The sequence below is a fragment of the Lissotriton helveticus genome, chromosome 2_2 (genome assembly GCF_964261635.1).
Source record: "Lissotriton helveticus chromosome 2_2, aLisHel1.1, whole genome shotgun sequence".
NCBI lineage: Eukaryota > Metazoa > Chordata > Amphibia > Caudata > Salamandridae > Lissotriton > Lissotriton helveticus.
The window spans coordinates 133,225,797-133,238,813 of record NC_136060.1 but is presented as its reverse complement, the minus strand read 5'-3'; the positions used below and the strand labels follow the sequence as shown (position 1 = coordinate 133,238,813).

At 47.7% G+C, this 13,017-nt stretch overlaps 1 protein-coding gene across 4 annotated transcripts in view; it reads left to right on the top strand.

Annotated features, from left to right (window-relative positions):
* DCUN1D4 (defective in cullin neddylation 1 domain containing 4) overlaps nt 1-13,017 on the top strand; it is a 549,716-nt gene that overhangs the window by 105,468 nt on the left and 431,231 nt on the right. For all 4 annotated transcript variants that reach the window (XM_078678202.1, XM_078678205.1, XM_078678206.1 and 1 more), the window contains one exon: nt 1,904-1,943. In XM_078678202.1, coding sequence (XP_078534328.1) covers nt 1,904-1,943 — 40 coding nt within the window. The remainder of the gene's footprint in view (nt 1-1,903; nt 1,944-13,017) is intronic.

Sequence of the window (13,017 nt, the reverse complement as noted above, 5' to 3'; positions counted from 1 at the left end):
GCACAGGCCCACACTCCCGATGATCAGAGCCGCGGGCCACCTCCTCATAGATGCGCGGCCCTACTAGCCAAGTTCATGCTGCTTACTTGTTAAAGATGGTGGCATCGTTTGTGAACCACACACAGTCCCCATAAACTCCTTGGGCACTAGCGTGCTCACAGCCCTGTCCTCCAGCGCACTCTGCCTCTCTCCGTATCGGCAGCCGCATGCCCACTATGCCACACGTTTGTGCAGGGCTGTTGTCTCCCTTTCACCTTGCTCAGCGGGATAAAGCCATCCCAGGGCGGCGAATCGCGATCCTCGGGCAGGGAGGGAGCCTTTGGTCACCCACTATGTAGGACAAGGGTGCCTCGTCAATGCTTAGGCCCGGCGAAGACGGAACTCGAGTGAGACACATCTGCTCACGCCGCCATCTTGGCCACCTCTAGTGACTTTAATAGTCTACTTGACCTAACAGTAATGCTCTTGACCCATAAACTGGTCTCAAATTGTGTGATTCTTGACAAATATTTTGTTTTACTGAGTCGCATTTTCTTCATAATCACTTATGAGAGCACATTCAAATATGTGTGTTCTGCATAGCTACTTTGCAAAAACTTGTTTGTTTTACTAGACTAAACTTTTGCTTCATACATAATAAAAATCTAGCCCAAATATTGGATACACATGATCCCTGACTTGCCTTAGTTTACTAATATCATTGTCTCAGTTCATATTTGAAAACTCTCACTCAGTAAATACGTTGCTAAAGCATGATGTGGTAGTGCACTGCCATTTACAGACGGGACTTTTCCATTGAAATGGTCACAAAGGTTCCCAATGACCTGCAGTTTTACTGATAAAACTGTATAGTGTGTAGAAATCTGTTTTTAGCAATTATTTATCATTTCCACATCACCAATTAAAATGTTCTGATTCGATCCTTTTAAAACCTTTGTTTCCATTACACTTTAAAATTACAAAAAAGTGCTTTCCTAACTACTAAAATATATTTGTACAGTTCATTTACAAGCGATTTAAATGTGTGCTTGAAAAAACTGACCTATTACAGCCTTTCATTTCACACCACATGTACCCCAGCAGGATTGTCAGACACTTCACTTGACTTTTCTTTCTCTGGTGTTTACAAAGTCTTCTAACTTTACCGCCAATTTCCTGAATACATTAAGAAGACATAGGCTGACATTGGACCTCTGTCTTTGAATGCACAGCAAACGTGACAAGACCAAAAGATTTAAAGGCATCTTTATTGCTATTCACTTTCTGATTGAACAGCACACATGCTCTTTGCTAGCTCGAGCTCTCTTACCATACTAGGCCAGGAGGCCCTAAAAATAGCTTATCCTGATCAAATCTGACTCACACTAGCAAGTGGGCTAGTAGATTTTTCGAGGCCTGTGTCTGATTCACAAACTACACTTTGTAGTTAATTTTGTAATACTACAAAATGCACTACATCTACATAGTGTACCTTTTGCCTAAACTTGTACATGCAGTGTACTCCCCTCCCACTATGGAGTCTTTAAGTATACAATAGGATTACTCTTGGGTGAAGGCATGTAACTTACTACAAAGCGCAAATTTACGCAAAAGTTTAACTTACCTTTAGAATCAACCCCCCTGTCTCAACGCCATCATTTTACATTTTAGTTTGGAGAGGAGCAAGTAGATCAATTTAAATTTAATTGAAGAGCAATTACTTCTGACACTAGTTCTGCTGCCTAGTAACTAATTATACTTTTATGGATTCATACATGCAGAATCAGTGTTGCTAGTAAGTAGATTTTCAGATTACTTTCAGCTCTGTGTGGTATATGTTAATGTACATTGAGAAAATATTGGTGACTGGATTATTACATGGCACTTTAGAACCGAGAATTGATTTGATTGTTATTTCTCATAGAATTTGACTGAAGACGTCGGCCAAGACGATCACCAAACAGGTATTTGTCTCCCTGAAGTTTTGATTTTGCTTTCTGCTTGCTCATGGAGGCCATAAAAAAGAACCAGTGGGGGAACGTCCCAGAAGGACTTGACCAGTGAAATATGTATTGCATCACTATGCATGAACATGTGTGTTTGCATAGTGTGCATGTGATTATTTTGCCTCTGTGTAATCCAGGTCCTGAAGAAAGCAGAGCACCCCATTTGGGGCCAATAATATTGACAAACATTTAGACCAGTGGGATGCATTATCAATAAATCCCCCCCCCATTATTTCAGAGTATCCCTCTCGAAACCCTAATATAATTTCTTTTTTAATTTGATCGACATGGGTTTTTAATTCAATAGGATCTCCCACCACAGATTAATAGAGGTCTATCCACCAAAAAATAAACTCTTTGAATGATCAATGAGCCTATCAGTCCCCCTAAAAATGTTGGCTTGGTGTGGCAAATACAACAGTGAAGCATGCCACCTGTGTTGGTGGGTGAGGATTTGTCTTGGTGTTTACAAAAATGATTTATGCCATCCCGTACGACACTCACATAGTGGACTTTATGGTACTCGCTTATCTAGTTAATTATTTTGTCAGTACCTCTATATCCAGTTTACCTTTTGTTCATTATCTAATTGGGAGAAATCATTACTGGACAACCTTATCGTCTGTCCCCATCCTTTGTATTGTAAATGACATCACATGTCATGCTTCTAGGATGACACTGGAATTGACAAGTACAGACTGCACTGCAATATCGTTTTTTTTTTATAGATAATGGTTTGTAGAGTTTGATTTTAGTATTCAAAAAACCATGCATGTCTCCGACCTATAGTATTTGCCTGCACAAAACATCTGATAGAACTATCTATCTGTAGATTCATTACCTTTTGAACTTCCAGGCGTCCGGCTAGATCCGGAAGATTTTTCTCAGCAATACCCCTGCATGCAGGTAGGTGGCTTTGGTCGACTCCGCGTGACTTTATCAGCGTCGTGTTCGCCGTTGACGTCATGTAACCTCCACTCCGACGCAATGACGTCAGTTCTTTTCTTTCCGCGCCAGCCAGCACAGATCCGTTGGAGAGCCACCGCCTGTCATTTTTTTGACAGACTTTTTCAACTTCTTATCGACTTTTTGGGTGTGTAGGATGGAAGATCTCGAGTTCAAACTGTGCGTCGCCTGTCACCACGCCATGTTGGTCACAGACCCCCGCTTCCTGTGTCTCTGGTGCCTGCAGCGCGACCACGACTCTAAGTCATGCTCCGATTGCCCGGCCATAGCGCCGAAGGCTTTGAGAGCTGTCCCTAAAGCTGCTCGCAGCCCAGCATCTGGCACCACAGCAGCCGCCTTCTCGGTCTTGATCCCCGTTCAGGTCTCGGTCGAGAGGAACGCCCGAGCACCGCTCTGGTGAATCTAAGTCCCCTTTGGCGAAATCAGGTAAGAGGCACCACAAGAAACATAAAAATTTGAAGCACAAGGTGGAGGAACCTCTCCGTTCGAAGTGGTGTCTGGGTCAGCTGCGCGTTCCTAGGTCTGGACAGGTGCCGGTCACATATCCGCAGCGGTCTTCCCTGGTGTCTTGTCCACCGCTGAGGTCCTCTGCGTTGCTGGCGCCTCCCCAATCCTCATCCCTGATGATACGGAGCAGGTCGGGGGTCCTCCGACGCCGAGACCAGCGCAGACTGAGCCATACACCTCCATGCCGTTCAACCAGCCCTATTCTGAAGGGTTGGGAATGGACGAGAAGGTTGGGGAGGGGGAGCAGGATCCCTTAGAAATCTGCATCCACAAGATATGGACTGGTATGAGGAACTGGGTGATGCCAGTTGTCTCGACACCTCCCCAGACTCTGGCATGCTGTCTCCACCTAACCTGCCTCCGGAGGAAGGGGAATCATTTACTATGGTGGTGCACAGGGCTGCCGCTCCCTACGGTAACAGTCAAGACTAACGTCTTGACAGAGGTCCTGCAGCTTGGTTTCTTCAGCTCTGAACTCTTGCTGCCTTTCAATGAGGCCTTAACGGACGTCCTTCTGGGTACCTGGTCCAAGCTTAGCACAGAGGCTCTTGTACATAGGAAGATTGCCCACTGCAACTACCCTGAACATAGCAACCCAGTTTTCCTCACCGCCCACCCCACCCCACCCAGCATGATGGTACAGGCTTCTACATTTCGTGGCGCGTTCCTTTCGGCACCCCGAGACAGGAAATCCAAGAGACTGGAGATCTCTGAAAGAAAATGTTTCCTTCCGCCAGTCTGGCATTGCGGTTGGTGAACACCACCTGCCTTTTGGTCCGTTATTGCCATTTGATATGGGTCACAGTTGCGAAGGTGCTGCCCAGGTTCTCAGGGGGGAGGGGGGTAAATCGGGCCCTATTCTCCCAAGCTATCTCAGGCGGGAGAGATACAGCAAAGTTCGCCATCAGATGTGGCTTGGACACGACAAACTTGCTGGGCAGAGCAATTTCCACCACAGTGGCCGTACGTCGACATGCCTGGCTCAGGATATCTGTTTTTTTGGGAATGTCCAAGCTAACCTTATGGACATGCTCTCTGATGGCTCCCGTCTCTTCTGAGACTAAGCTGATGCCACCCTTCAGTGTTTCAATCACTTGCCGGCTACGGCCAAGTCCTTGGGCCTCACCACAACATCCCGGCCTGCATCTGCTTTTCTCTCATTTAGTGGCTACGGAAGGGGCTACCAACTGCTCCGACCCTATTCCAGCCAGAATGCCCCGCAAGCTCAGCAGCCTCTGCGCTGCCGTGGACACAGTTCACCCTGACCTGTGAGTCTGGAGGCCAGAAGTAGAGCCAAGCCACAATCTCCTTCTCAACCGCAAAACCCTTCCTAGTCTGATGCCACTGAATCATTTATTACCAGTTGGTGGTAGACTACGCCATCATCTCTACCTCTGACGAGACATCACATTGGACAGGTGGGTGTTAGAAATAGTCCAAAGGGGCTACTTTCTCTCCTTCTAGACTACCCCTCCAGACTACCCCTCCATCTATGCATCCATCTATGCCTCCATTGTACGATCGGGTGACGGAAGATCACCTTGTTCTGCTCTGCGAGGAATGGCCAGTCTATCTTGGCCAAGAGAGCTATTGAGAGGGTTCCTGGGCCAGAAATAGGCTGTGGTTGTTATTCCCACTATTATCTGTCCCAAAGAAGGACGGATGCCTTCGTCCTATCCTTGACCTCCGAGTTTTCAACTAATGCCTAAAAAAGTAGAAGTTCAAGATGCTCACCCTAGCTCGGGTCCTTTCTGCCCTGGACTCGTGAGACTGGATGGTAGTGCTGAACTTGCAGGATGCCTATTTCCATATCTCTGTCCTGCCTGCCCATCGTCTCTACCTGCGGTTTACTGTGGGCCATAATGAGGAAAAGTCAGCCCATAACGCACCTGATGCCCAGGCTGCTGGCGCAGGACGCCTCTTAGTTTCCATCTTGAACAATTACCAAATAAAGAGACGGGCGCTGGAAGCAGGAAGACAAGAATAGAGTTTTATTTCTCATGTGGAGAGCCTGTCATTTCGGACACTCGCATAGTGTCTTCAGGAGGTGCTCTAACAAGTTTCTCTGAGGCTTCGTCTTTTATACACAGGTTTATGGCACACAGACATTCTTCATTACAATCAAGACATTGTGAAGTATGAAGATATTCCAACACGTGGCTACAGTAGGGGCCCTGATCCTCCATACAATAGGAGGGGGCTGTCACGCAGCTGAGTGTTCTGCTGATTCCTTTAGAATGTGTGCGCCTGATCGAATCTCAGGGGGTGGGGCGGTCATGATCAATAGTAGCCCCCTTTGAAGAGGGGCGAGTGCATACAGTAGTGGGCAATGAACTGTATCCTCAGGCTGAGGGATGACCAGCGGTCCGTGCAGACAATCAGGCTCAGAGGAAGGGGTCATAAAAGGAGGGGTATTCATGGAAGGAAAGGAGGTGTTGGTCAGGCGCGGGGTGTGATTCCCAGAGACAGTCATGCGGGAGGGGAGGGTTCACGGCTTGTTCATGTGAGAGCGGGGGCGGTCAGGGTGCATGGGGGATGCTTGCAGGGTCAGGGAAGGGGCTGATGATCGATCGCAAACAGAGAGACCATGGTACCTAAAATGGCTGTTGTATATATGTGTGCATGGGTCTATGCTGGCGGGATAACACAGTCAGTGTTTTGCAATATCCATTCTGCTTACGACAAGAGGTACAGCGAACACAAATGAACGCCGCTTATGTACACATACATTGCTAATTTCAACAGTCGCCGCTTTTTTACATAAGCAAGTTCAATTCTATATAGTCGATACGATAGGCAGAATGCAATACATGTTAATTTACATTTGTTGGGTTCTTCATACAAGTCTAGAGATCGATATTATACTTTAGTCGGGGTTAATCAAGAAAAACGTTCAGACAAATTATAGAATCATGTTCTGACTTTCTCTCCGCTGACCTCAAAATACAGTAGAAAGAGCTCTGATACCTTCGGGTCTTGTCAGTGCTATAAGAGACCTTTGGAAAACTAAATGCATGAGTGATCGATGAAACATTTTAGAAAGCAATACAAAATGGCTGAGGGAGGAGTTCAAGTTGATACAAGCAATTTGGTCAAGGGGGTGAGTAGAAAGTTCAGGAAGGGGGGTTTTCGTCACAATGTCTTTTTTAACAGAGTCAGTCTTCTTTTGTTGGCGCTGTTGAGCACCGGCGGTGGAGCTATAGGTCCAGCTCGGATTCATCCTTACACGTTGCAGGGTGCGATCAGTCCTCTGCTGTTAGATCACAGTCCTGTTTCTTAACTGATTTTCTTAGGGGTGCCTCATGCTGGGCACCTGCGTGTCTTTCTTTTTCCGTGGCAAAACCTCATTCTATAGTCAAAAGTTATGCGAAAAGTGTGATGTTGTCGAAGAATCAAGGGAAGAGAGGGCGGAGTGGGATCAGATCTTTGAGCACATCAAGGGACCAAAAGGAGCAAAGGATGACGAGCAGGCAGGCCCATCAGTCGGGCTCAAAAAGGGACGGGGACTTCAGGCACGAGTGGGTCAGCAAATCGAGGGCTTCAAGGCGGCCCTTTATTCCTTCATCTGCCGAGTTTGAGAGTGGTGCCTCGTCCCGCGTCTCGTTGCTCGGTGGCTCCACCTTCGGTCGTGGTCACACGTGCTTCATGATCTGTGGCCAGGCTGTGCGTCACGTCCAGCTCCTCTCCTCCGGTGATTGTATCTTTGAATGGGTAAAAAATAAGTTTTAGAAAAACTGGCAGGAGAAGACATTTTATACATCTCAATTCCGTCCCCAATCCTACGTAGGTGGGTGATAAGTTCATCGGTCACAGTCAGAAGTCATCACTTATGGAGTATGTAGGAGGGCATTACCATTGAATTCATAAAACCTGTTTGGCGTTCATTCGTGACGTATGTGGAGAGAAATTGGACCTTTATACACAGTGTATTATATCAAACTCAAAATCGAGTCCTTATGTAGAGACTCGCCCTTCCCTTTTAACCCAAGTATCGACAATCTTACATTTCCCTTCGGGGTCGGCTAACTCTTGTAAGCAGGGGCGTTATCGTCATGAAGAAGGGGGAGGGGGCAGATGTTAAACATGCTTTTCTTTGGGGAGCGACCGTTAATCAAGGTCAACAATTACGCTTCGAGGGTAGCTGACATGAAGCTGGGGTTAATCGGGGGAAACGGGGGCGCTTTCGACCGGGAGCTGGGGTCAATCGGGAGAAGCGGGGGCGCTTTGGACATCCGCACTTAAGTGCAGAGGGGTGAAGTGATCGGTGCATTGGGAATTGCATTTCTAGCGAACTGGAAAACAGAAGGCCATTGACGTTATAGTCCCCCTATAAAAGGCCAGATTAGGGGACATCCGTCATCTTACCTGTCCTTTCCTTCATTACCAACTCGGGTTCTATCGTTTTTGCAGAAAGGAGAGGTAGTAATATGGCAAGTCACAATCGTTTTAGTTCCTGTCAATTTTGCCGAGCACCTTTGTATTCGAGGAGACCCAATTAAGTTTTGTGCCGGGGGGCACAACGTCACCATACAAAGAAAGAGGGAACAGGGGCTTTTGGAGAGAGAGAGAGAGAGAGAGAGAGAGAGAGAGAGAGAGAGAGAGAGAGACCGCACTCTAAATGGTCCATTCGGTACACGTATGACATGGAGAGAAAAAGAGAGAGAGAGAGAGAGAGAGAGAGAGAGAGAAAGTGTACAATAATGGGTCATTCAGTGCGCGCACAACACAGAACAACAGGGGTTAAGTAATACGGAAACACAGGCAGAGGGATGACGTAGCTCCATACATTACGTACACACATACTCAGGTGAGGGAGACAGTACATGTATTATATACAAAAATCCAAGACAAGACATATAACCGTTATTGGCCATAATGATCTCTTCCTGTATGCTGCGCATCCTTAGCATCCTACGCTCTTTTTACCCTTTTCTTTCCTTTTATTGTCGGCTGCCTCTACTGGTCTTTGTGGTTGTACACACTTACGCCTTTGGCAACCAGTCAAGAACTAACCTGGTCGGGCTAATGTGTTTCCAGGCTGAGGAAACAGTGGGTGTCAGTTGGGGGAACAATAGGGCAGCTTTGAGTTTCCGGTCCATGAGGGTGCGGAAAGGACGTAGTAATTTCCAAACACTGACAACATTCCTAGTCCTCCAAGCGGAGGGTACTAGAGTAAACCTCACCTCAGAATATTCTTTAAACCTTTCCCTATTTAGTTAAGTGTAGAGTGCCTAATCATGAGTGCACATTATTTTTGGTTGTATTATTCGGGGTGCGTAGGCACCACAATCGAACGCCTTTTTCCCGTCTCTTCGTCCGTTAGATCACCATTTTCCTTTTCGTATTTTTAATCGATGTTCCAAAGTGACCTGCAGAAAGAGGGAAAAAGAAGGGGGGCGGGGGCAGCATTTAAAAACATATTAGCGCGTATAAACCCGAAAAGGCTTTTACTTACTACATACTCGGTCTATCTCCACGGAACGCAGTTCTTGCCAACTCGGCATTTGAGCCCAGATGGACCTTTTAGTGTGGGAGAGATGATTATCGGAAGCCGGTGGATAGCATAGGCCACCCAAGTGTGGTATTACAGACCGTATGTAGGGAGGCCAGGTGGCACTCTTTCGGGGCGACTTAGGGGCATTTTAGCACAATTTTCCTGATACAGGTAGCATATAAAGTATAGACTGAATTCCAGGGTCTTTTAGCGGTTGCTTTAGGCTGTACAAAAATGTGCAAAGTACATACAACAAAAACCTGGACCATTCATATTTGCAATATTTCTGCGTACTTTACTTTTTTAACCCTTAACTAATCGAGCTGAGCCATTTCACCTGTAATTCAGTTATATCGGAAACAGTGGTCAGTTATTCGAGACTTACCAATTCACACGTGACAACTACGTACGTTTTTCTCCAAAAATCTTTAATAAAAAATGTCGGTGCATAAATACGGGCCTACAACCCTGTGGGCCGGCCAAAACTGTACATGTGGGGGTATTTATCAGTGCAGAACCTAATGGAGTCGGTGGTCATTGGAGTGCGATAAGTGCAATAAAATCATATCGAAACTTCAGTGTGGGCGAGTATCATAAGTGTTGAAATTTGAAACCTTCAATAATCATGATGCGCCAAACTTAACAACAATTCATTGTCCGACTGTTCAATCGGTACCCATCTCATGTCAATTCATTGTCCTTCATTGTCCGAACACATAATCAGTACCCATCCCATATCAATTCATCGTCCGAACTGACAGTATACATCCTATAACAATCCATTGTCCGAACATATCCCATGACACCAAGGCTGAGCAATCGGGGTACAACAAGGAGTTGAAAGTTTCATTTGTACCGGCGCCATTTTGGGTGCATCCAGGCAGATCCAGGCATAGTCTAAATCTCCACTAACTCGTGGTTGGCCCAGAGCCCCTTTCGGCAGTCCAAAGGTTCCGTTAAAGGGCAAAAGAAAGGATCGGTGGTCTGAACCATCAGTCAAAGGGGGAGGGAGGCAACAATTTTCCTACCGGGTCATACTGGGTTTTCACCGGAACTGATCCGAACTGTAGTCTGCAGGATTCTAGTTATTCAAGTTGAGGCTGGCGTCAGCATGGGAGCGCCGACGTCCCGCGGCTACATTTTCATCGTTCTGCGGGCAATCATGGCAGTCATTCCCCATCGGGGCTATCTGCGGGGGTCGGGGACTCCCGCGGCTCCTATAGAATCTTCAAGGTCGAGGAGAACTTTCATGATGGTGGAGTCAACAAGCAACCGGGCCATTCCTTCATGCTGGGCCCGCTCTTGCAAGGTCGACCGCCATTTTGAGAGTTCGGCAGCTACCGGCAATCGCGGGGTCAAATGAGCAGACGGGCTCCAACCTGTCGGGCGAGGCGTCGCAGCATCGCCACAGTGGACGAACCCTTTGCCGGGTGCGAGGAGCGTTGGGGGTGCAGCTGGGGAGCCTTCACCTGGGGAGGTGGGAGAGGCTCGTTTGCGCTGCCTCTCCCTCCCGGTGCACCCCACGGCGTCTTGCTTGACATTTGTTATGGCCGGACCAGGCGATGAGGACGAGGGGGGGGGGTCGGAGGCATGTGCAAGACATCCCCCCCCCCCAGTGTTGTCGCAGCCATTATTGAAGAAGTGGGGACGCCTGGCACGTTTCGGGCCGGGCCCACAGCCGATGGCGGCCGGACGCTTCTTCGCCCTGGCCCCAGGAACGGGTCTCTTGGTTCATCCTGGGGACAGACCTTGGCACGTGGTGCCGTCTTCAGGCTATTCGCGTAGTGGCCTCTCCACCCCCAGGCCTCTTATGGAAGCCGATCCAGACTGTCTGAGAGAGGGGGGGTCGGGGGCATGGGCATTCCCCCCCCTACAACTCTCCAGTGTTGTCGCAGCCGCCACTGCGGCCGGATCCCGTCGGCCCCGGCCTCTCCTCAGGCCCACCTCATGCGATGACCTCCGGCCGACGGCTGGCAGTAGGACCCGCCCTACATGTGTTGAAGATCTCGTCTTCTGGCTGGGCGTAGCCGCAAACCTGTTGCACTTTGGGAGTTTCCAGAATGGGGGCGAATGTCTGCTGACTTGTATCTTTCCCAGGTTGCCGTTATTGGGGCGTGGCAGGCGGTGGGACAGACATGTTTGGAGCAGTGAGGGGCGATGAAGCCTCGTTGCCTCGTGGCCGTCGCAATGTCAAGCCTGGCTTCTCTTATCATTTTCATGTTTCTTATTACGGGCTTATTTCTAACGTTTCTTGTTTCTAGGACAATCATATGTTTTATCATTAAGTATTGTTATCGTTTCCTTATTCGTTATTTAATAAAAATTTCATCAGTGGCCTACTGATTTCGTTTTCCTATTCCTTTCTTTCTAGTTTGTTTCGTGCTAAAGTTTCTGTTAACAGGATACAGTGATCACTTCGTTATTATTGCATATGTCCTTTTCACTAGGGGTGCTCTCTGGTCGGGCCAGATGACCTACCTCTAGTAAATGGTCCGGGTGGAACTGGTTTATCAATCAGTGGGGAGTAGATAGGCATGACAGATTACAACAGGGGACAAAGGTCCGCATTACCTACCCTTCACTACTTGCAAAGACTAGACAGAGTATTTCTTTTCTATGTTATTTGCAAACAGAGAATACCTCCAAAAAGAACAAATTCCAAACAGTCAATGTTCGGACAACCAATCAAATCAATGAGGAACGAAATAGGCACGACGGGTTACAATGGGGGCAAAAGCCTGCGTTACCTACCCTTCACTATCTGCAAAGGGAGAGAGAATATTCCTATTCTTCCCCGTTTGTAGGCAGAGAAGATCCTTAAGAGAGCCAACTTCGAACAATTCAATGCTCGATCAAACAATCAATCAGTGGGGAGAAAAATAGGTATGCCGGATTACAATGGGGGACAAAAGTCCGCATTACCTATCCTTCACTATTTGCAAAGAGAGAGAGACGTTCCTATCTGTCGCTGTTTGCAAACAGAGAATGTCTCCAAGAGAACCAATACTTCAAGTAGCACCCAAGGCTAAATGAACCAATCAATGAACAATACCAGTATCTAAATACCGTTTCCAATATCAACAATCAATCAATCAATCAGATGGATAAAGCCATCCTACCAATCAGACGTAAAGACGTCCTACTTAACCTTGACCGGACCGTGTGGACAGTTCTTCGCCTTCCTTTTTCCAGCGCCCGATCGTTCTCTTTCTCCATGTTTTACCGCAGCATTCCTGTGGGATTCCAGTCAGGACAATAGGTCACTTGAGAGAGATCCGTTCGGAATCGGTGAAGTTCATTCAATCGGCAGCCGGACGAGGCCCCTCTCAAGGCAGGTATACTCCAATCGTTTAGATGTTCACCCCATCGTCTGGACCTCTCTCACCGGACCTTATGTCGCTGATGGACCCCGCGTTGGGACGCCAATTGAGGAAAAGTCAGCCCATAACGCACCTGATGCCCAGGCTGCTGGCGCAGGACGCCTCTTAGTTTCCATCTTGAACAATTACCAAATAAAGAGACGGGCGCTGGAAGCAGGAAGACAAGAATAGAGTTTTATTTCTCATGAGGAGAGCCTGTCATTTCGGACACTCGCATAGTGTCTTCAGGAGGTGCTCTAACAAGTTTCTCTGAGGCTTCGTCTTTTATACACAGGTTTATGGCACACAGACATTCTTCATTACAATCAAGACATTGTGAAGTATGAAGATATTCCAACACGTGGCTACAGTAGGGGCCCTGATCCTCCATACAATAGGAGGGGGCTGTCACGCAGCTGAGTGTTCTGCTGATTCCTTTGGAATGTGTGCGCCTGATCGAATCTCAGGGGGTGGGGCGGTCATGATCAATAGTAGCCCCCTTTGAAGAGGGGCGAGTGCATACAGTAGTGGGCAATGAACTGTATCCTCAGGCTGAGGGATGACCAGCGGTCCGTGCAGACAATCAGGCTCAGAGGAAGGGGTCATAAAAGGAGGGGTATTCATGGAAGGAAAGGAGGTGTTGGTCAGGCGCGGGGTGTGATTCCCAGAGACAGTCATGCGGGAGGGGAGGGTTCACGGCTTGTTC